Source organism: Onychostruthus taczanowskii, unplaced genomic scaffold (genome assembly GCF_017590055.1).
Source record: "Onychostruthus taczanowskii isolate IOZ18803 unplaced genomic scaffold, ASM1759005v1 scaffold1, whole genome shotgun sequence".
Lineage (NCBI taxonomy): Eukaryota > Metazoa > Chordata > Aves > Passeriformes > Passeridae > Onychostruthus > Onychostruthus taczanowskii.
The window spans coordinates 6842709-6866765 of NW_024496525.1; the positions used below are offsets into that span (position 1 = coordinate 6842709).

Below are 24057 nucleotides of genomic sequence, written 5' to 3' on the forward strand. Positions count from 1 at the left end.
TCTGCTGGACACTCAGGTTCTCCCACCCCTCCTTTGTATGTTCATGATGTCTAAATCTTTATTGTGACTGCACTTGAACTAAGATTTGAGTGCCACAATGCCAAGCAGTTCCACATCCCAAAGAAATAGAGCGCCTGAATGCTTCCAAAATCTTGGCTGTTCTTAAGGCTTTAAAACTCAAGACTGATTCCTGTTTACTTGAAGCATCTTCCAAATGCTCACTCGTGACATGAATCATGTTATTCTCCATCCCATCTCTCTGCTGAACCTAGCTGGCATTCTTTCTCTCATGAGTGCTCTTCTTTAGGACTGGCACTAGTGCAGCAATTCGGCACCAGGCTGGTCTTGCTCACATCCATTCTGTGGTGCCATCTGATCAGACAGATGAGGAGCACATGCCTTGCTAGCACTGAGCTGGAAGGGAAAGCAAAGAAGGTATTTGCAAACATGGGTGCACAAACCCCATGGTATTAGTGTTCAAGTGAGGTAGAAACCACGGCTACACAATTACATAAAATAGAAATGAAGCCCATGTCACAGTAGGTGGCCTTTTTTTTTACAAAGAGAGAGGAAAAAATGTGCATTGCTGGCTATTTTTCTCTATCCAGCACTGTTTTCATACTTGGTTACCTGGACATTGCTACTGCAGGGTAGCAAACCAAGCTGTGTGTTTGCTGTCATTGTTTACCACTTTCAAATGCACTTGGAGGATAAAGTAAGTTAAGAATTAAAAAATTTGCATCTTCTGTAGTTTACTTGCTGAAGAGGGCTGTCTTCTGAGCAGGCTAATTATTGCCACAGAAAGCAAAGTCATTCCTAGGGATTCAGCAGCATGCTTGTGTAAGTCACCATGATCTGGAAGAGGATGATTAGGAGAAAATTGTTCCTATAAGGAGTTTTGCCAAGACCAATCTGCAGTGCTGCACCTTTGGTGCAATACTGGGCTTGTTTCTAGGCTTGATTACTAAAATAGCATATGTGAATGGAGACTGCTTGTTGGATTTGTGCACAGTCTTGGGCATGTTTGCATATTGCTAGCCAGCCACCTGATGGAAAGCAGAGGGTTAAAACACTGCTGTTCTCTAAGGCTTTGTTGTACAGACTGTATTTATGTTTGCATGTGTGGTGCATGAGCAAATATGTCCTGTTTGCTTGTGAAGATTTCTCAATGTTCTCCTGTGGAAGGAGGTAGTACTCTCCTGCTTACAATATGCTGGTGTTTGCCTTGTCTTGCTGTTCATGATTCATTTGTGATACCAACAATGAGCCTCAGCCATGAACTGGGATTCCATCATATTTCACAAAGACACTTTGCAAATAGGAGCCAGAGAAAGAGTTCTGGCTCCAAAGAGATTACAAGCTACTTCTCCTTTGGATCTGATAGGAAGTATGAGAAGAGAGATTGGTTTATGAACTCCATCTGGTGACACTAGCCCCTCCTGATATCTCCCAGTCATGCAAGCAGTCTTTTGGTCATAATACCCAGTTTTATATTATTTTGGGGATTTTATCCCTTTGTGGTCTCTTCCAGTTAGAGAAGCTAAACAAAATTATTGTGGTGTTAAAGGGAATCACAGTAAAATGAATTACAAAAATGCTACTGAACTTGTACTTCATAGAGCAAATGGAACTTTCACATAAGATGAAATATATCAGGCTGGGCTGCTGATCTTATTTGTTTGATGAATCTGTTTACTTCTTGTATTCATCCATCTAACTTAGGAGAAGGCAGATATATGGAGTGGGAACTGAATGGTGTCAGACCTATCCATTCATCACCTGCATGACTTTCATTGCTAGAGTGTCCAGATCACTTCCTTGCTAGATAGGAATAGAAATATTTTTTCCCTCTTGTTTTACTGGATAATTAGCTTAATTTATGGCTTTATGGCCATTTGTATTCCTTAGCTTGCATGTAAGAACTTACAGAAAAGCAGCTCAAGGGAACTGAAATCCATATGTGCTGTACAATACCCTTAATCATTTATGCAAGTCATGTTTGTATCAAAGCTGAGACCAACTGAATGGGGTTTTGCCCTTGTTCTGCACTATGGATCACTCTGGAAAGAGGGTGATGACTTTTTTAGGTCTCTGGTTCTCTGAGAAGAATTTCTGGGTCAGTATGGAATATGAATTGTGTATAGTGTCCTATTAAGAGCATGTGCTCTTATTTTTGATAGTAATCAAAATGGGGGTGTGCTTGGAGTGTGCTTCTTCTCTTCCGGATATAAGTTGCATTCTGCTTTTGAGAAAGTTGACAATGGCTGACCTCCTAAGGCCAAATAAGGCTTTGTTTTAATACAATAGATATCTGGGCATCGAGAAGGGTCCAGATATCTTAGAATACTTTCTTCTTAGAAGGGCCAGTCTATGGAAACAGCTTAATCTGAGGGCAGAGGTCTTAGAGGATGTTGTGAGCTAGGTGAGGCATTAGTGCTTACCTCCTTCTCCTACCTCAGCCTGGCCACAGTTCAGATTAGTTGTCTGCTCTGCATGAAGGAGAAATATTTGGCAGCTTTCTGAGGGATCTGGCAGACAACACCATTTGCACTCCATGGTACAAGTATACAACCCTTTCTCTTTTCACTGAAGCAAACAGGAGCCAAGATGTAGTCGCAGTATCTAATGGATTTTTATAGAAATAAATACTAATGGGGGTGGTGAGGAGGAGACAGAGGGAGGAATATTCCCAGAGAAACTTGTTACATAAGGCAAATTCTCCTCTTTGGTCTTACTAAAATATTTCCTTATCTTATCTTTTCTCCTTCAATTCCTGATCTTACTGGGTACATTTCAGATGTGGAGATACTGTAAGAAACAAGTCCATGAAGGAAGCAGTTGTCTGAATCTCTTGGGTCATTTCAGATCTGTTTCTAGATATATGCAACATACAGCAGACTAGCACAGAAGATTTGCTTTAATACAAGTGTAAAATCACTATTGTGCCCAGAAGAAAGGAAATATTTAGGGTAGCCTGAATGCTAGTATAACACATGCTATGCTGTTTATGAGGTGGGGGTAAGGAAAAGAAAGAAAGGACAAGTTAATGTTTTCCAAAGAAGCTTCATTGTCAGGTTTGTGTCTCTCCCTTGGGAGAAGCAAGTGCAGAGGCTGTCCCTTTGAAGGGACAAACACCTGCATTTTAATCTGAAGTGGTTTGCACACAAAACAGTATCTTCATAGTACCAAATGCTGTTGACTCATTGCCAGGCACTGCTCCTAACAGCCATTTCTGTCTTTCAGCAAGGGCTGGCTATTAAATGCATTTGGAGCTGCACATCCAGTGCTGCTCATTAAATAAAGACAGAGGGAAATCTTGGAAAAAACAACAAACAAACCTCCTGTAGCCTACACCCAAACCAAAGCAGAGTACATGACATCAGAGTTGTTAAGACACTCCCACAGCTTTTTAATTTGTTCTCAGCCACAGTGGCATGCTGCTCATATTAATCATTCTGTTGCATCTTCATATGGGGGGAGCAAAAGTATCCCTAAAACACTTTGTCAGCATCCAATAGGTAAATTCCAACAATAAGAAATTTCCTCATTTCCTAAGCTATTCATGTTTACTCTCTTTGGTAATTTTAAATAGTGTTGCAATCATTTAGCACAGAAGCCCTTGAGTCATGGGTTATAAACAATTTTCTGTCTGAACTTCCCTCATTGATGTTTCTGTATCAGTTTTGTGCCTTGTAGATGATAATTATTCCAACAACATATTCTGGCATTGAGCTAGATTATACACTTATCCCTTCTTGAGACCATTCCTTTCTCAATTAAATGCTTCTTGCTTTACTGTTTTATTTTTTTTTCCTTCTTCAGACCAACAGAAGTGGGTTTTGAAGGAAGTGTTTGAATCTCCATGGCACAGCAGCATTTTATCACTGCTATATGCAGGTTCCTTGTTTTCTTTTTTATCTCTTACATTCTAATCTGGAGATATCACTGCAATGCGATTCCTCAGTAGCTGTGCTGGAAGAGCAGAGAGAGTATACAATTATGGCAAAAATGCACACATATCCATTTACTTGTATGAAGTGCAGAGAGATGAGACGCTGTATGACATTGGCACTGTATTTGAAGAGTTTTATCCAGGACAGGACAAACACTGTAGCATAAAGGACAGGTCGTTAGCTGCAGGAATCTGTATTTCCCAGTATTTTTCTAAGCTAAGCTGGTTAGGCACCCTGCCAGCCAGGCAAGGGCCCTGGAACTTCTCCAGGAAAAAACCTCAGCTCACATTGTGAAAGGGTTTCCCTCATCTATGCTGCAGAATAGATTCTCTTCTCAGAAGCTTGGAGACAAATATTGATTTTTTTTTTTTTTTCTTTTGTAATAGCAAACTATTGTTAGTGGCACACAGTCAGTTTCTCTCATGGACACTATGAGGTATTTTGAATGTGTGCCACCAAAGCCAGCATGGACTATAGATTGCTTAGTGGAAACAGGCCCTACCCTGCTCTTGACTCACAGACACAGCTGGTTTTGGCAGAATGAGACTGAGTGAGAATTCACATGCCTATACATCATATAATTTTGATTCTACACAATCCTTGCACAAAGAGAAAATCTGGGAAATCTTACATTCTTTTTTTACTTTCCTGTAAGGATCTAGATTCACCTGTGGGTAGGTTTAACTCCTGGCTATGAGGTGCTAATGCTGCCATTAGGAATCCCCAGGGTGAGTCATACTTTGTGGATCTTCATCCTTATTGGGGATTCTCTGTACTTGATTGTGGAGCTCTCACTGCAGTGGAATGGGAAAGTCTTCCATTCAGATTGCTGATAATGATGGTGTTAAACACTTCAGGGTAAATGGGAATTGGAAGAACAATTTGGAGGATCACAGTTTTGAATGTGAATGTAGTATCATTTGACCTGGTCTGGAGTAAATCTGTGTTATGTCAGTAGCAGAGCAAGGAATCCCTCTCAAATTCTTGTTTGGCATCCTAGCTATGGAAACAGCATGGTGAAGGGTGTTTGAAACTATACCGTAGCTTGAAAGAGATTAGTGTTTTTCATGTTCTCATTAGAAACCCAAGAAGAGATCACAAGAAATCTGCCTCAGGTGGTCAGGTATGGTCTGTTGGTGTGCCTGGGTTAACCAAAAAGTAGGTACTTGTGTTTGCCCAGGCTGGAACATCCTGGGCAAAGGAGGGCAAGTCAACAAGGAAGAATCAGTGTCATAGTACCATTTTGCTATCATGGAAGAAAAATTCAGGAACCTGAGCAGGGATCTAGACATGCCTTTGGAAGAAAAGTCTTAGCTGTGGGTTTATTTGGTGGCATGAATCTCTCATTGTCTTCTGCTGGGCAGTTTACATGTGCCTGCATTACACTGACAGAGAAGCTGTGGCTGGTGATTAGGGTGTTCATCTTGGATTTGAAAGACTGAAGTTCAAATTTCTGCTACTAATCTGTCAGAGCAGAGATGAACTGTGCTTTTCAGCACAGTTTTTGAGGGATATGCTACAGCTGCTTGTCAATCAGCTGTTCTGTGGGGGACTCGGGGTGCATGGTACCTGCAGCCCAATACTCTGAACAAAGCAGATGCTTTGGCCTGGGCAGGACTGATGAGTCAACTGGAGTGTGTTTGCAAAGGATGCACTGAATGTCTGTTTTCCCTCCGTACTGCTGGATATCAGGATGGGGTTAGCTTCTTCTCTGGAGGGAAACAATGCTACAGGTCCACAGAAGACAGCAAAGGAGCCTTACCAACAAAGGAAAAGATGTTAATGTTTCTTGATCTGAGCAAGGCCACAGCATTACTCCGCATCTGAAAAATCATTTAACAGCCCTATTTGTTATTACAGTTCTCGATTGCATCCTTTCTGCAGGAGGAAGGACAGAGAGCCTTAAGGCCGTATTGCTGACCCTACTCGATGAGTCAGGGTCAGTCTAGTTCCAGAGCCAAAGCATCTGCACTGTGCTTCTGCAGACAGTTCCTGTCCAGGCTGTTGGGTATTTATCTCCCTTGCATTTTTTTTCAGCTCATCTGAAGCCTCTTTGATGGGAAGCCTACTTATTGACAGTCTGAGGGCTCACAATGCAGATAGGTGTGAAATACACTCAGCCAAGAATATGAACAGCCTCCTTGACATTAGCAGAGCAAAACAGTTCAGACCGTTCAATACTCTGTCTTGCACAGGCAAACTAAAGCTTTCTCAAGATCTGGTTTTGAGTCATACAAATGTTTTCTTGTTCTTTTTTTTGCTGCCAGGAATCTTCTAAGCACTTAGTCAAAGTCTCTCTTCTTTTTAAAATAAGTATGTTGCTCCTGCTTGAATCTTTTGTATCATTCTTAAGAAGTATTCTCCCATAATTCATGTCAGCCTTTCAAATGTTTGCAGATTTGTCATTTGCAGTCATTGCTTTGCCAAGCTATTAGCACTTCTAAATTAATTCTTATATGTCAGTCTTGCCACTTCCCTGATCATTTTGCTGCTGTTCTCTTTCAATACCTCTCAATTTGTCATTGTGAATGCATCTAAGGCAAAGGTATTATTACTTCCTTAGGTTTCTAACACATGTGAGTTTCTCAGGCACATTCCATGAGTGAATATATTTCAGTGTAATCCTGCAAATTGATGTGGTTTTTTTCTGGCTTCATATGCTTGAGGTGAAGAGTTTCATAAAAGGTGTCGAAACTAAGGGGATACAGCATGTAAAGGGGTGTGCAATAGCATGGATAATCCTTCTTCAGGGCTGCTTCTAAGATTACTGTGTGGGACAGGCTCTTGGCACTGGCACATGTTCCAGCAACCCACCCTCAGTGACTCCTGTTTGATGTCCCCAGTCCCACCCTGGCTCACTGAGCTGACTCCTTCAGGCACAGTCAGTAATGAAGTTTAGGGAAGCAGGTGGAGGTTGGAAAAATGGCACATTGCTTCTTGTATGCTGTAAGCAGTCTGCTATAAATACCATGTTTGGTACACAGACAGCCGATATGGACCATTAGTGTTATGACTGGTGACAAACCCTTGGCCTGGTGGGCTGGCTTTGTGTGAGCATACAAACAGAAGAGACAGGGATGGTCATTCTGCAGGGACAGAAAATAGTTGTTTGTTTCAGCCAGCAAGTTGCCCTATGTCTCTGTTGGTGAGGCAGGTGCTCACTCAAGCCCTGAAACATGAGTTAGATGAGTGCTGGCTCTCCTCAACAAGAGAACTGTATTCAGTGCAGAGCACACCGGGTCAGCTGCCTTCTGAGCAGCAGCTTCAGAGGTGCATGCCTTGAGGCCAAGGATGCACAGCAGTCAACTTGTAAACACCTCACAGATGTAGCTGCGGGAAGGAAGCTCTGCTCAGGACAATACCTGCCAGCAGTGTAACAGGGTAGAAAGTGTAAACAGTAATGGAGAAAGCAGAGAATTGTAAGAGACTTCAGTATACTGAGCTAGAACTGTGCCTACCATTTATAGGATGAGGCTGTAAGTGGAAATGCTGGAGGTATCCCATTATCACAGCTAAATCTTGCTTGTGACTTTTAATTAAAAATATTCTGAATACACACAAAAGTTAACTTGTGAAATGCTTACTGTTTCCTTTCCACAGCATGATTAATATTTTCTTCTGTTCTCATATCCTTTCACTAAAATCACATTGCGTCACAACATTGAAGCATAAGTGGATTTCCAATCTCTCTCAGCAGCAGCATTGGTTTTTAATCCACACACAGCGTTTTAGAAGCCTCTGAAATAAGCTCTTTATGCTTCTTGATTGTAAAGGTTTTATTGTTGGCTCATGCATCAGGCAATTCAGATGCATATTATAATAATGCCTGAAGAGCCCCAGTAAACTCTGAAAAAATTCTTCCTGAGGACACAGCCAAGGAATGTATTTAGCCCAACCTGAGAAGAAAAGTTCCTTTGCAGAGCAGAACTTGGCTGAACTAGAAGACCTGCTGAGACAGAGTTGGCTGCTGCCGTCCCACAGAGGCTTGTCCTCTCATTCCTCTCAAGGCTGCAACTGAGCATCCTGCCTTGGGTCTCCTCTCCTCGTATCTCTGGGTTTGCATGAGGGAATATGTTTAGCAGTATCAGTTCTAAGTATCAGACTGTTGTTTCCCAAGAACTTCCTATTCTATTAGAGTGTATTAACCTGAAGGGTGGAGAAGTATCTTTAGCAGAAGCTCCTTTCATTCAAAATGCAGCAGAACAGAGACAGTTGCATGCCAAAGGATGCCTTGTCTTTTTCTTTCTGTGACTCTGCTCCTCAGATGTCTGTTCTTCAGCCAATCCAAGTATGAAGTGGAGTTCTTGAGTGGGGTCCTTGTGTCACCCTGTATCTCTGCCTCATCAGAGCTACAAGCTCTCTTGCTGCACTGAAGTTGCAGAGTTCTCAGTATTTGAGAATGCTCTCATGGAACAAAACCTGTAATTTCTGAGCTTTAATCAGTTCTGCCAGTCAGGTTATTTGCAAGCAGGCCAGTGACTACATCCTGTGAATTGTTTTTCTTGATACTTGGAAGTTATTGTCTACTGCAACTGGGGGCTGTGCCTGTTTGTAAACACAGACATCCTCACTGCAGCATTTTGTTTCTTTAACGCTGTCTGGAATTGTAGCTGAAAGTTAACATACGTGACTAAAGCAGGTGCTTTTGGCTGATTGGATTGGGAGTGACCTGATGGGCTTTCACACCCGTGTGCAGATTGATAGCTGTTGGCAACAGTGAAGAGGACCTGACACAGGAGATGATCCTCCACCTGGGAAGAGCCATGTTCTGTTGGTACTGGAGTGAGGACCCACCCAGGTAGCTTTTCCCAGGTGTGAAGTAGCAAAGACAGGTCTGTGTCATCACTCCTCAATACTCTGTTAAGCTTTATTTAGTTGCTGTTCTGCCCACATGTATTTAAAACCTTTCCCACTTAATCTGTATTCACAGTAGTATTAGGAAAATAGCATTTCAGACTTGATGAATACACAAGCCTTGGACTCCTGGGGAATGGAGTGTGACATGGATCACACTGAAATAAGCTTGAGTCTCACCCAATTGCAAAAAAACCCCTGCTAATAGTAGCCATGCTGTTAAAATGTGATGTCATCCCACATGACAGTGGGTTTTTATCACTAGAGCTCCAGGGCAGAAGGGGTGAACAGCAGAAGGACTGGGACATATTGCAGGAATGTGTGCATGCCTGGGGCCTTGGAACAGAAGTGAGCACTGCTGCAATATGACTGAAGAGCCCTGGATCTGCAGGAAGCCTCCTGTTCTGCATGTCTGTAGTTGAAGTAAAGCTTCCTTCACCCCTGCAAGCATTACTTGGGGAATAATCTCGATCTTTTATGGACCCTTTCCTTCCACCTCTGTGGGCCCAAGATTCTGGATCTTGATTTAGGGAGATGTATTGAGGAAAGAAACTCTTCTGAAGCTGCTGGCTGTATGCTGTGAACAGCTGGGATTTTACTGGCTAGTTTCCTGAAATGCTGTTCTCTAGCTTTCCCCTCCAGTTTTATCTTTTGTGCTCTCAAATTTCTGGATCAATGCATCTCAGGACATAATGCTGAGGTATTACTTTGATGTTCCCTAGCTGGTCTGGTGCATCAATCTGATGTTGCCTTTAAAAGATTGCCTTTTGTGCTGAGATTTAACATTGCAGAGCATTTTCTTGGTGTTTGAGATACAGCTGAGCAGTGTATTTGTTAGTGCACACAGTCCTTTGCATGTCTTCATGAGGCTGCTTAGGTAACTTGACTGCAGGGGCAAGCACTGCTCTGAGTGTCCTGCACTTGCATTTGTTGAGCCAAAGGTCTCTTCAGCAAGCCAGATCCCTCATCCCATAAAGAGGAGACATTCCTGTAAAGGGCCAAGTACAGTGTGTGACTTGGCCCTCAAGAAGGAAAGGATTAAAGTCAAATTCATGTGTTAGGGCTGACAGTCTCTTATGGGACCTGTGTTGGCACAAATTCCTTAACATGCTCCTTGCTCCCTAGCAATGTCTAAATATCATTCTTTACTGGTTTTTTTTCCTTTCTCCTAGAAGCAAAGCTCTGCCAGTGAACTCACAGGGAAAAGGAAGTAATCCTTTTGAATTACATGCAGATGGTGCTTTGAGAAGAGACAGGGACAAGTTAGTTACTGTTTCATCATCTGCACCCAACCCTGGTAAGGGTGTCTCGGTCACAGCAGTGTGTGGTCATACCTGGACATCAGAGCACCAGGTGAGGTCAGAGCCAAGTTCTCTCTATGCTGGCTCAGACAATGCTTGTGTGTGATACCTGGTGAAGAGTAGAGCTCTTGGCAAGGATCTGTGACACTGGGTACTCTGAGTTTGCAGCTACTTATTGAAATCAGATCTAATTAACGACTGGTGGATTTCTTTCCTATGTGTTCATACAGATCATAACGAAGGAGAGCTTAGCATCTGTTCAGTAGTGGATGGATCTGGTGGAGTGGAATATCCAGTCAGTATTGTGGTGATAAATGGAATATTGCTTAGTGTGTTGGCTGCTCAGAGAAAGTATCGAGTGCTCAGAATATCTGCGATATTCATGGAAGAGGTCTTGTCTCCAGCATGTGGGGAGCTGTTTAGTCAAACTGCTGAGCATATTGATGCAGGAAAGATTTTGGTGACACACCATGGAAAGTAATGAAGTAGGTCTGAAGTAGGGAAGAGAGAGTTAGTGATAAATTTCAATGTTACAGTATTGAAGTAAGCTTACTTCAATGTACAGTATTAGTTGATGGTGGAAGTTAGTGGTTACATGGATGGGCCTCTTCTATCTGGACACTCATGTTTCTGGTATGAGTTCCTAGGAACTCCTGCTCTGAAAACCCCCAGGATGATATAATCTGCCAGTATCACATCATCTGCTTCTCCACTCTAGACCTGGAAGATGCATGTCAATATAATGAAGCTTTTAGTTTCTTTCTTTTCTGGAAAGTTAGGGCATGGTTCAGTGTTCTGGTAAGTCTTTTACTTATACCTCTGTTAGATGGATAAATGAAGGGAACAACACAAGAACTGACGTAGAGTCTAAAGAATCTAAACTATCTCACTGGTCATTACTGACCTCTGAACCAAACCAACAAAAAATCAGGGAAGATCTGAATAAAACCTGAACATTTTCGAATTCTACTTCATCAGAGACCTTCATTAAAAGCTATTAACTGATACACTACAAACTAAATGCAAAGGTTCCTCTCTGGATTTGAAGTTTTGGGCTATCTGCTGCTATTATGAAGTGATTGTAGCCTGGTTAGCCTTCCTCCCTGCCTCTGTTATCTTCTGAGTTGTTCTCTGTTGAAGACGGAAATAAGACAGAATGCTCAAAGTCCCTCTGTGTATGGTTTAGGGCACAATTTTCCAGGCAGTATGCAATGCAAGCATGAATCACAACTCCCTTTAAGATATTGCTGTATTCAGTTCCCTGGCTCTTCATCTGACTGAACAGGCTGCCGATTTTTGTTTTTAATCTAAGCCATAACCAATTTACTCCAGAGATGAGTATTTGCTGACTGTTGCTGCTGTTCTTATGCTCAGAATTGCAAACCCCTTGGAAAACAAGGCCAGCTCGTGCATGTGTGTACAAACCTGGTTTCAAATCTGGCTTGGATTCTCTTTTCCTGCTCAGCAAGTGACTGACATGTTCACTTTAGCATAGCTTCCTCCCGAGACAAGCCGGGGGCTATGCCAAAGTGCTGTGAGGCGTTCACTGTGAGTTCAGTCACACACTGCAGGCAGAATCTACAGCACCCTGGAGACAGGGGTGAGATGAGGACAGTACAGCCAGGATTCAAAGCTGCCTTGCACTTTGGTCTTGCTAGTAGGTCATACCAGTATTGTATCAACTGAACCACGATGCAAATCAGACCCCGCTTCAATAACACCCTTGTGTGATTGAAATTATTTGAAAAAAGTACTAAATCAGGATAGCTTCATGGTTGAGTTTGTTTCACTTCAGTCCACAATAGCTCGTTTAAAGGAATTAATACTGAAAAATACACCATTTAACTACAGAAATGTCCATGTGATAGTCATAATCTTGCAACACCTGGTATTAGCCAGAGAAACACTTTTGCTCCTCTCTTCTTTGTATCTGGAGGAGCCTCCTCTTCACTTGTGCTTTCAGAGCTGTCCTGAGGCCTGTCTGTCTGCTCCTGGAGTTGGGCAGGATGCATTGCAGGGGATGAAATTCTGTGCTGTGAAGAAGAGTGCTTGTGGCACAGGGCAGGCTTGTGATCTGAGAGTGCTCTGCACGTATGAGGTGGTCAAGAATCAGAACATTAATGTTTTTAGAGAGCGTTTTTTCTTGCTTCTTTGCTTATTGTTGTTTTGATCCAACAACCTTTCATATGGAAGAAGAAAAAGCTATAGCTGCAAGGTGCTTTTGGTGTAACTTCCTTGTTTGAAATAAAAAGCCTGATGAAGATGAGGCTCTGCACATAGCCCTGATTTTGATAACTGGCAAGAGTATTTCTGATTTAAAAAGTCTCCCTTCTCTTCCTATTAGTTACTTCTCTAAGCAAAGCAGTTGGCATGACCTGGGCATTATTTGATTGTATTGTTGCCCTAAGACAACAGCTCAGCCTGAGGGAAGAAGACAACCTACTTCCCATATCATGGGGGACTTGTTTCAGTAGGACTTGAGAAATCTGTGTTTCTCTGAGGCTCACTGAGACTATCCGAGGAGTTAACCCATGAGTGCCCCTTCAGTCAGTTTGCAGACAAGGCCAAGTTGGACAGGAATGTTGATCTGCCTGAGGGTAGGAAGGCTCTGCAGAGGGATCTAGACAGGCTGGATCAATGAGCTGTGGCAAATCATACGAGGGGCAATAAGGTGAAGTGCCAGGTCCTGCACTTGTCCAGTTTTGGGCCCCTCACTACATGAAAGCCGTTGAGATGTTGGAGCAGGTCCAGAGAAGGGCAACAGAGCTGGTGAAGGGTCTGGAGCACAAGTCTGATGAGCAGCTGAGGGAGCTGGGAGTGTTTAGCCTGGAGGAAATGAGGCTCAGGGGAGACCTGATCACTCTTTACAACTACCTGACAGGAGGCTGTAGCGAGGTGAGGGTTGGTCTCTTCTCCCAGGCAACAAGTGACAGGATGGAAATGACCTCAAGCTGTGAAAAGGGAGGTTCAGAATATATATTAGGAAAAAATATCCTCACAAAAAGGGTTGTCAAGCATTGGAACAGACTGTACAAGGAAGTAGTGGAGTCACCATTCTTGCAAGTATTTAAAAAATTATGAGATATGGCATTGAGGACATGGTTTAGTGGTGAACATGGTGGTGCTGCTGGGTTGTTGGCTGGATTTGATGATCTTAGAGGGATTTTCCAACCTTAAAAATTCTGTGATGTGTGGGAGATTCAGGAACTGAATGGAGGGTTTTGTGTCCAGGGGAGACAGGCTTTTGTCCCATGGTATCATGGGTGGCCATCACCTCTATCTTCTTCCCCAGTCAGAGTAGGGATATTCCTGCTATAAGATTATTAGGCAACAGTGAACTGTGGGGAAGGGCAGCAGAAGGCAAGGGCACCTAAATACCAGGCATGGTGTTCAATCTAGGGTTCACTGCTAATGTGCTGTCCCAGCTGGTAGAGGCTGAGAGCTACCTGACCCTAAAAGCAAGAGTTTGCATAATTCAAGTGAAGAAGTAAATGGAGGTTACACAAGGTCTGCAGAGAGCAGTGGGCAGAAGTCCACCCAGGGTCAGGCAGTTTGCTGCCCTCCTGCAACAATATATAATTTGTGATTAAAAAATCACAAAGAACAAGAAGTATTGCAGCCTTTTCTGGAGGGAAATGGAACTGCTGTACTGCCAGAGGCAAGCATTTTTGGGGGACATAGTTTAAGATATCAAGATTAGCCATGCATTAAGTCAGGCTTGGGTCTGTAGCTTTTATATCAAAGCTACTGTGTTTTTTCACAGTAGCAGTGGTTTTGCAGAAAACATTTTCAGGTAATTTACAGAGCTACTGCAGTCATCATAAATACATAAGCAAGTAGTGCAAGCCCAGTAGTTGCAGTGTGCCAGACCTCTGGCTGCCTAACAACAGAGGGGCTTTTACTCATACCATGGCAGCTCAGTGACACCAGACACAGGGAAGATGCAGCTTATTCTGGTTCCACAAGAAGCTGCTACCAGACCCAGAAGAGAATTTTAGTTTAATGAGCCTGTCATGTCCTTGTACAGGAACAAGTGAACAGCACTCATTTTCCTCGCAGTGGTAGATTAAAAACAGAATTTCGTTGCTCTAAGTTACCAGAAGATGTATCTTCATTGCACAGCAGCTGTAAGTGAACTGCAAATATACCAGGCATGGGCAGTTTCCTCAGTGCCTGAAAACATCATTTCTGTAGCAGTGCAGCTCTGCAGCTGACCTAATAAACACTGATGCTGAGCAGGGCTAATTATCTCCAATGCAGCATTGCCCTGGCATGGCTGTACAGCCTCTTGCTCTGGAATGAGCTTAGCTGGGACTTGTTTGGGTGTCTGCACTGTCCTTCACGGCGTGGTGGAAACAGGCCCTGCGCAGTGCTTGGTGGAGGAGCGTCACACGCATGCACTGGACTGCAGTGCTTCTCTGCTCTAAATGCAACGGGGGAACGCTGGGCTCCAGACAAAGGAGTCACTGCACAGCTCCTCTTGAAAATTTCTCTGACCTTGGGGCAACAAAATTTCTCTGAATTGGGGCAACGAAGTTCCATCTCTATGATCTCTTTGCCTAAAACCAAGCTAATAATAAGTAGGGGTGCTGGGAGGTGATGTTACAAGGTGTGTGGAAAATAATTGGGGATTTTCTTACTGAAGATTTTGAAGGTTAAATAAGGCAAGTGAATTGATAAAACTGACTCACTGTCAGCAATTAGGTGAGAAGATAGATAAATAATCACACATCCTATAGCAGCTGGGTTTATGCAGGTTCAGGTCCAGTTGTATCTTAATGCAGGTTAGTACCTTAGGTGGAAAGGGTTAGATGAGCATTTTTTTGAGAGCTAATCCAGTCCAGCTGAATAAACACAGTGCCCACTTCTGTTGGTCTGTAAGAGTCTCAATTTGTTTGCCTCAAGATAATTTCAAAATCTCTCTTCTCCTTAAGAGGAGCTGGGGAGATGGGGGATGTACCCTAGACCAAGATCATGTGTTTCTTTTCCACTAATGCTTCCCAATGTGGCTTTTCTCTTACTGTAGTACTGGATAAATGAATACACCTCCACCTTGGGGATTGGTGTCTTCCACTCTGGCATCGAGATCTACGGCAGAGGTATGAAGCATTTCCCTTTTACTACCTGCAGAACATGAGGACAACTGTATGGCTGGTCTGATATGGAAAAGCACCCCAAACTTACAGCTTTTGGCAAGGAATGTTTTGAGGGATAAAAACTGAAAAACTCAGCCCATTCTCTTTTCAGAGTCCATTGTGGAGCCTAGGAGGGACTCGTGATGCTCTGTTATGACCCATGTAGTCCTTCTTATTCAGCCTGTAAATGCAGCCTGTACAGCTTGTGCAGGTGTGTTGCAGGATGGCAGATGGGAGGAGCACTGCTGGAAAGCCATTCTGTGGTGAAGGAGGGGGAGAGAGAATGGGAGAAATGAGGGAGGGGGAAGAGAGCTGGATCAGGGACTTGTCTTAAGGCCTGAAGATGTGTTTGTGCTAATTCCCTGTCAGGAAAAATCTTTTCTCCATTTCTTCTTTATCAGTGTGGTCTAGAAATCTCAGAATCTGGGTTTCCAGATACTGGAAAATGTTGATTTGAAACAGCAGAATTACAAAGAAAGAAAAATGTCACGTAAGACTTTTGAAATTGTCTGCATGGGGTGCAAACTGATTAGAGCCACCCATTTAAAAAGGGATCTGGAAAACATCTGTAGTGTGGGGATGGATGAACTAGCATCACAGACTTTGTTTCCTTTTTCAGTATTAAATGGGAATGACTTGGCTACACACTCATGGTGTTTTCATGCAGTGCCTTGCAGTAGCCAGAACCCCTGTTGGTGCTATTTCCTTCTTGGGCACAGAGGCTTTCACAGGCCCTGCAAGGTGACCTGTATGACATGGAGGGCCTCCCTGGCCTGACCTGTGTGCTGAGGCAGCAGAGTACAATCAGCCTGGCTTTCTGCAGACTTCCCACTCACTGCCTGTAAATCCCTCTGGAAGATTTGATTTTTCCCTACTTAGAAACAGCTTCTTCCAGCTCCATAGCACCACTGGAAGCCTCTCACAGTTTAGCCAGATTCCTTCAATGCAGGACTTTCCACTGAGAGAAAGTCACTTGGATGGCGACAGAGACAGACTTGGAGAGTTTTCCTGGTGCTGTGGGAAAGCAGTACTGCTAGCATGGAGGGAGGTGGTGAGGGCATCCTCAGTCCAAAAGGTAACTAGGCAGGGAAAACAGCTTTTAGAGTCTGGCTGAAACAGATTTTGGCAACAGCCCAGCCCCTGGTGCTGATGTTGAGCCATGCAGACAGCTGCCATAGACTTTTTCCTGACATGGCGTTCATTCAATTACTCACAGTCTGTTTCTTCTCTTGTCAGAGTTTGCCTATGGAGGGCATCCCTACCCTTTCAGTGGGATTTTCGAGATCACACCTGGCAGTGCGGTAGAACTTGGCGAGACCTTTAAATTCAAGTAAGGGCCCTTTTCTACATCTTCCCTTCTGCCCCTGGTAGCCATCAGTATAGGGGGAGCAGGCAAGTCCTGTCCTCTGGGTCCTCCTTTCACTCTCCTCCTAAGTGCCCTCACTGTCATCCTTTCCATGATCCTGATTCAAAGGCAACCCTGCAGGGATTTTGGAGGTGGATAAAAGAATGTGTACAGCAAACAGGGAACAGTGATGAGCCTTGTTTGTCAGGGATTAAAAGTATGCTTATGAATGAGTGCAGTTCACTCTTCTCATTTTATTCGTCTTCTGTGCTCCCAGTTTTGCCTGTTACACAGAGCAAATGCACAGGGGGAAAAAATAAGACTTCTCCTTTTATGAGGATCCCCTATCTGTGGATACTGCACAGAGTACCTGAAGTGATTGTGTGTGTTTTTTGCTGCTCTGTTTTTTGCTGCTCATTCAAGGGAAGACTGGCTGTTAGAGGAGCCTGAGAGGATGCTGCATTCTTGTGTTGTTCGAGATGCTCAGACTGTGGGACCGTGGGTCAAGGAAATGTCCCGGGCAGGGGGGCTTGTTCTTGCCAGACTTCCAGTTTATGTTGAGGGCCATTTTAGAGGAAGTGCTACTGAGTGAATATTGGGAGAAGCAATAGGTTTCTGCATAAAGTTTTCAGTCTGCTCCTTCCTGGCCCAGGGGACCCTCTCAGTTGTGGAAAAAACATCTCCTCTCTTGTAATAGAAATTTCTCTTCTGGGATGATGGGCAGAGTAGGAGCAGATGCCCAGAGCTGAGACTTCCCTGGTGGTGAGCAAGAAGATCTCAGGACTGTTGCCTGTGTGATAACTTGCTTTCTGGAAAAGCTGTGGATAGTATTGTGCCATTCTGTTAGTCATAACTGATAGCCTCAGATATGCATGTCCATAACATTTTAAGCCTCTCCTTCTTGCCAATATCTGATTATTTCCTTCTCCCTTGGTATGTATCACACTTTTCACTGTATCTTTCTGTTTTTCCTGTTGTATGTTTTGTTTTTAACTAGAGAATCCATTGCCTTGGGCACTACAGACTTCACAGAAGAGGACGTGGATAAGATTATGGAAGAGCTGGGCAAGGAATACAAAGGGAACGCGTACCACTTGATGCACAAGAACTGTAATCACTTTTCTTCTGCTCTGGCTGAGGTGGGCACAAATAGGATTTATTTATTAATTTTTAACTGCTCCAGATCTGTAGTAATGTTCACAGAAAGGGACCTGGGGTCAGCACTCCCTGCCAGGTTAGAGCCCATAGCCAAGTATTCTCTCTCTGCCCTTAATATTTTTGGAGGCCCTTTGCTGTTGAAAGGGATGGGATAAGGAGGTAGAGATGTGGAAGGTTTATCACATGTTTGGTCTAAATTGTGTGGGAAAATAGGAATGCTTGTAATTTGGTTCACTGAACAGCACTGAGCAGGAATTGAAAGGACAGACCTAGTTAGCATGCAAATGTGCATAATTTTTATAACAAACATAAATAACAGTGTATGATCTGCAAAGGCATAAAAAGGGTTTATCAGTGTTCTGGAAACAAAAATTTGTAGTATTCAGAGAGTGGGAGTAATTTCTTTATCTAATCTGCACCATCTAAACCTATTAAAAAAGAATTGATTTTCTTATGGACCTCTTCAATGCTTATTCACTTTCATGTTCCCAAAACCACTGTGAGTTTTGAGAAATTATTATAACAGAGTTGTTATTTCTATTCAGAGACAACTGAAGCACAGAGAAACACAAATTTTATTCCACCTATCTGCTGATTTTGGGGTATCTGATTTTTGATTCCCAAAGCTGTGATTATTTTGGGGGGAAGTTGCCTTCTTCCTCAACTCCCAGATGAGCTGGTTAAAGTGTGTTTCAATTAAGACGTGAATATTCAACATTTGTGTAAATCTGATTTCCAGATTAATCCAGTGTTAGAAAAATATGGGAAAAGCACAACATGGAAGTGACCTTCCATAAAAACTCTTTCCTTGCTTTCCATATTTGCTTTATGGCAAACTCAAGGAGAGAATATAATTTGTCATTATAGGGTAGGACTGCTATAACAGTGAAACTTTAATTTCTCCCTCTGGAATCCTCATTGTAATTAATTACACATCTCTTTCCTTTCTTCATCACATGGGGCGAGGGTCCAATGCCAATAACCTCTTTTGCCACAAGTGTTCATTCATCCCCAAACAAGCCCATCACGGATCCCAAGTGAGATGTGTGAAAAAAGTACTGTATAATTTTGTAAGAAAAAAACAAGTGAATCTGATAACCAGGAATTGATTTACAAGGGTCCTATTTAGGCTCTTAGGAAAACCAATTCTCTATTGGTTAATCCTTATTAACCAATTGGTTATCCTTATTAATTATATATAGAGTCCTTTCTGCAAATGTTAGCAAATTAAAACAAACAGGAAGGAATTTAATTGGTAGAAACAGAGAATGAAGTTCCAAGCATTACAATGAGCAGATCAATATTAGCCACACTACTAATTTGGAATCAAATATCAAATTACTAAAACAGAAAATAGGAACTTTAAAAATTATGAAGAAAACTCAGAAAGCTGTAGGGTTATCACGAAAAGAGAAACAAAATCCTTTACCTGCAGCAGTGAAATAAAGTCACAGCTTACTATGTACTTTGACAGGTAAAATGTCTGTCTTGTCTCTAAGATATAAGCTCAAAGCCATTCTTCCTTGATTCTACTGCTACACATCAGTGTATCCCTCACTGCCCCTTCCTCATCCAGCCTTCCTAACACAAGTCAAGTAAGAGATCTTATAGAAAAATTAGTGGTGTATTTTGAATTTTGTTTTCAATATGCTTTCAGTGGGCATCTTTATAGGAGTGGAGTTTAGGGTTAAGTTTCCCTGCAGGAGCTTTCTTGGTGGATTCAGAGCACTCATTCATCGCCCCGTAACCTGTCTAGATTGTACAGCAAAAGCCTGAATGGCTGGTTCTGACACTTCTGCTCCCAGGAGCTGAATTTTCTCAAGATTTACGTCAGTTTAAATAAGCCCTTCATAGGCAAGCAGGATTTTTTGTTGTTGTTGCTCTTCACATATGCCTGTGTTTATCAACCCTCTCTAATGCATTACAAATGTCCAGAGGAAATGGACAGCAGGCCCAGGAGCAGAATGTCCTGGATGGTCTCTAGCACAGGGACACAGAAAATGGGAGCTGAAATTCTTATAAAAATAACACTAAGCAAAAAATTACACTAAGCAAAAGTCCCAGCCATTCAATAAGACTCAGCCAGGCACATGAGGAATACGTGTGGCTGCCTTACAATAGGTAGCCCCATCCATTCTGGTAAGAACAGTCATTTTGGCAATTTGGAGCTGAGAAGCAGCATAGCTCAACTTGGGATACTTCTGACCTTTTGGAAGAAGTCTGCTTGAAATCTATGGAGACAGAACTGTAAGTTTCTGTTCTCGACATCTGAATGCTTTCTTTACTTCCCAGCCTACGTGATTTTTTTTTTTCTCTTCTTCTTCCTATAGTTCCCATTAAAACTAAACAAACCAAAAATAACCCCACTGGGAAGCTCCAGTGCCTTTCACATAGAGCTACAAGATGCATCCTCACAGTGCACAGAACACGCTGACTACATGATGACTGGCTCACAAGCCTGTGTAGATGTGTGTCACCATATAGGCCAGAAAACAGAAATTATATTATATTTGCACCCAAAAATCAATTCTGAGGTGTGTCTCTTTAGTATACGTATTGCTCTTTTTTTCAGACTCACCATCTGCGAAGGGGTAATTACAACAATAACAGCAAAACTATTTAGCACCTATTACAGCATACTCACGTTATGTGTCAGTTAAAGACAGTAAACTGGAAAAATTATTCAAAAAATTAAAAGAAAAAATTTTGCTCAACATAATGAAGCACTGGAACTGGGGTTTCATTCCAGCCACAAAAATAAAGACACCAAGGATTTTGTGTGCAAATTCTCCATCTCTCTGTTGGCTGTAGCCCATCTGAAAGGTGATGCTATAGGTACATAATGTCCTTTCACCCCAGAGAGGGCTTGGGGTGGAGGATGCATTTTAGCATGGAAGAGGGAATGCCCAGCTCTGCTCCCAACAGCCCTTTAGGCTCTTCTGCTTACAGGCATAAACCATTGTGCACAGTTAAGGAGATGATTGTTCTGAGCCTCCTGGGTAATGCCAGGCAGGTCACATCCCTGTGCTGTGCCAAAGTATCCCCCTCCCCACATACTGGGTTATTTGCTTCCTTCAAAAAGGGCTCTGAAATCTTTTGATGACAGCTCTCTCATCTGCCAGTGTTAGTTACCTGGTTTTTGGCTTGTATTGTTCTGTTTCAGCATGCAAAACCAGAGACAGAGCTTTACAGCTGAGTGGTGATGTCTGAGTTAATGAGTGTTTCCACAGAGCTGTCTGGCAAGCCTTGAGGGCTGTGGGCCCTGTGCTAGGGAGCTGTGTTCAGGCACCCTAATTTCCTCAGCTGGCTGTGGGCTTGCTAATTAGTATCCATACAGGGGTTGTCCCTGTGGCAGGGCCATGGGCTGGGAGGATAATGCCATCTGGTCTTACAGGTAAGAGGGTAAATGTAGCCACGTGTGCTACTGGCCAGCGTCACAATTTTGCAGAGAGAAAGGAAAGGAGCTGTAAGGTTGGCTCTCCCTCCTGGATCAGTTTCCTTGGAATCATGTTGTAAGAAAACAGTCACATATCCAATTGCCAGGACTTGTAGGACAGGTTCTTCATCCTCAGAAGGACTGAAACGAGACTTTATTTTCAGATTTTTTTGTTTTCTTTTCCTTTACCTGTGTTTTCTCAACAAATAGAACATCCATTCAGAAATCATCTATCTACATCTGTTTAGGAAACATTTTTTTTCTCAAATTCGCATTTAATATGATGATGCCTTGCGTCTCCCCATGATAACTGCTAACAGTGTAAGAGCTACGTGCAGGCTGACTGCTGATAGTTAGGGGCATGTCTGGACCTGTGACTGCCACTCTGTCATTTGGCCATGCACCTTGAAAAATCCCTGGACTATAGAAGTACATCAAGGGCAGCTAAGCTGTACTTAACCACTGGGCATGCCTTTGATCTGCTATCTACCTCTGAAAAAACTCACCTTGCAGTGCAATTGCAGCCTCATTGTGTGCTGCTGTGGCATTGAGCCTCTCCCTGAATCCACACATCTCTTCTGAGTCTTCTGCACTTCCTGCCCACATCACTTGTAAGCTGCAAGGGGCTTTCTTTGCTACTCTCTCATTGCCACTCAGCTCTGAAGTTTCCTTACTCCCTGCTGCACGCTGTTGAGCATATTTAACTTGCTCAAGACTTAGTTCTCTCCTTGCTTTGCCAGTTCCCTATGGACTTCTAACCATTGGAAAAAAGAGGCATGGCTTGGTTTACTCACAAAGCAGCTTCTCTGGAAACAAAGAATGCTGCAGTTTTAGCTGCAGCAGTTCAGACTTCATCTCTAATGCCATTTTATGGCAGCTTTCTCAGTAAGTGAACATGCTGCATGATCAGGAGTCTCTTCCTGTGGATTCTTTTTCACCAGGAACTTCGGGTTATTCAAGAAGTGAAGAACTACCAGAAAACACAAGTGTCTGCACAGCATTTTAATTAGTTTTGAAGGAAGTTCTGACGTAAAGCAGGGCATAATTTCCTGACAGATTATCATAAGAAAGAAATCTGATGCACTCTCTGTGCATTTGCCCAGCTCCAATTTAAGGTCACTCTTTACACACCACTTCATACCCCTTTGCAGCCTCCCTTTACCCTCACCATCTATGCCAGTGTGAAAATGTGAGAGGCCCTTGAGTCAAGCAGTCAAAATCTAGTCCTCAGCCACTTGATTCCTGCAATGTGATGTCATGATACCTGCATTTATAAACCTCTTCAGCAAATTGTTTGTGGGTTAAAATGAAGAGGTCCATCAGCTGGGATTAGCAACTTGCCTGCAAGAAGCTTACTCCTTTCACAGTGCTTATGCTGACAGTCCCCAAAATCAAGTAGTATCATATTCTCTGAAGAAACTGTCCAAGAGGATGGGCAATCCCTTTGGAGGACTTATGCTTACAATTTATGCAAAGAAAAATCAGTGAAGCCATCATCATCAGATCTCAAACTTCACGTCCTATTCTGAGTTTATGTACTATTCTGTGCTTTAGTACTCCAGTGGGGTTTCATTCTGATTAAGTTATGCATGTGAGGAGAATTCTGTTAGGACTATGTCAAGATTGGAAAAAGCCCTTCTGTTTGATTAGCTGTTTTAAGTTACTTTGTTCCTAACAATCCCCTGCAATCCTCCCCAATGTATACCTACAGCAATATGTTCAAAGGGCCCTTCGAGTAACTGCAAAATATTTATGTTCTTTATGAGTTGTCCTGGCTGATGAAAAAGACTGTTTAAATTCTGCCAGATGGTAAAAAATACTGGCTTTTGAACATTAGAAAAGCATCTTAAAACAAAAATAAAAGGCTAAAATAATTAGTTATTTCCATAATGTGAACTGTTGAATTTCCTGATTCTTTTTAGAACATGGAGATGTGAGATAGAAAAATGACAGAAGTTACAAATTGCTCTAAAGAAGACATAAAGGCAGGGAAAAGCCAAACTCAAATTCCTGTACTGTAAGTTCCCTTGCAAGGACCTGAAGGTCTTAGGCCCTATCCTTGCCACTGCTTTGCGGAAGCACTGGTCACTGCAGCAGCAGGCCACAAGAAACTATGATGTGACGTGCCAAGAAGGACTTTCAGTTATAGACTTTGTCACCAAGTCTGTTCTTTGGTTATAAGTTAGGGCAGGAGCGTGCCGACACAGGGAATTGTGAAATTGCTGTCAGAAGGCTCATTTCAGTGCAAGAGCATGGCTCATGGTTTCCCTGCAAGCCTACAACAAAATTTGGACTTGTGGAAGGCAGCTCCTGGATGAGGCGAAAGCACACTTGGCACAGCTTGTACTTCCAAACATGCATAAAGGTGGAAGGTTGACTGACAGGGTTTGAGTTTGGGAATATAAGAATCTGAACCCTTTGGATGGGTGGGCATATGCTGAGTGTACAGTGCCTGAGGACAGCTTCTGCACAGGAGATAGCAGCAACTAGAGGATCAGAGGGAGGATGCCTTGAGGTTCTTCTCCAGTCTGGTGATATTCCTCAGTGCTGAGTGTAAGGATCACACGTCACTGGATCTTAAAGACTCTGAAAAAGCTTTTGCTTCTTAGCCCATTCACAAACAGAAGACAACTCATTTGACTTCTCACCAGCAATTTTCTATGCTTCTGCAGTTTTCTAAATAAGCTGTGGAGCTGTGTTCTTACCAGAGTGACGACAGTTGCTACAACACATCTCAGAAAAGGACAAACCACCATGGGAAGGGAGAAAAACACCTCTGAATCAGCACCATAACTGGAAGATAAGTTAAATGACTCAAGGAAACCACTCCTTCTCCTTTCATTAATGTAATTACTGCCAAGCAACTATCCCTATT

At 42.8% G+C, this 24057-nt stretch overlaps 1 protein-coding gene across 1 annotated transcript in view; it reads left to right on the top strand.

Annotated features, from left to right (window-relative positions):
- Window positions 1–24057, top strand: part of LOC121341414 (deubiquitinase DESI2-like) — a 50199-nt gene that overhangs the window by 15948 nt on the left and 10194 nt on the right. The window contains exons 2-4 of the mRNA XM_041414923.1: window positions 15135–15207; window positions 16480–16573; window positions 17586–17727. Coding sequence (XP_041270857.1) covers window positions 15135–15207; window positions 16480–16573; window positions 17586–17727 — 309 coding nt within the window. The remainder of the gene's footprint in view (window positions 1–15134; window positions 15208–16479; window positions 16574–17585; window positions 17728–24057) is intronic.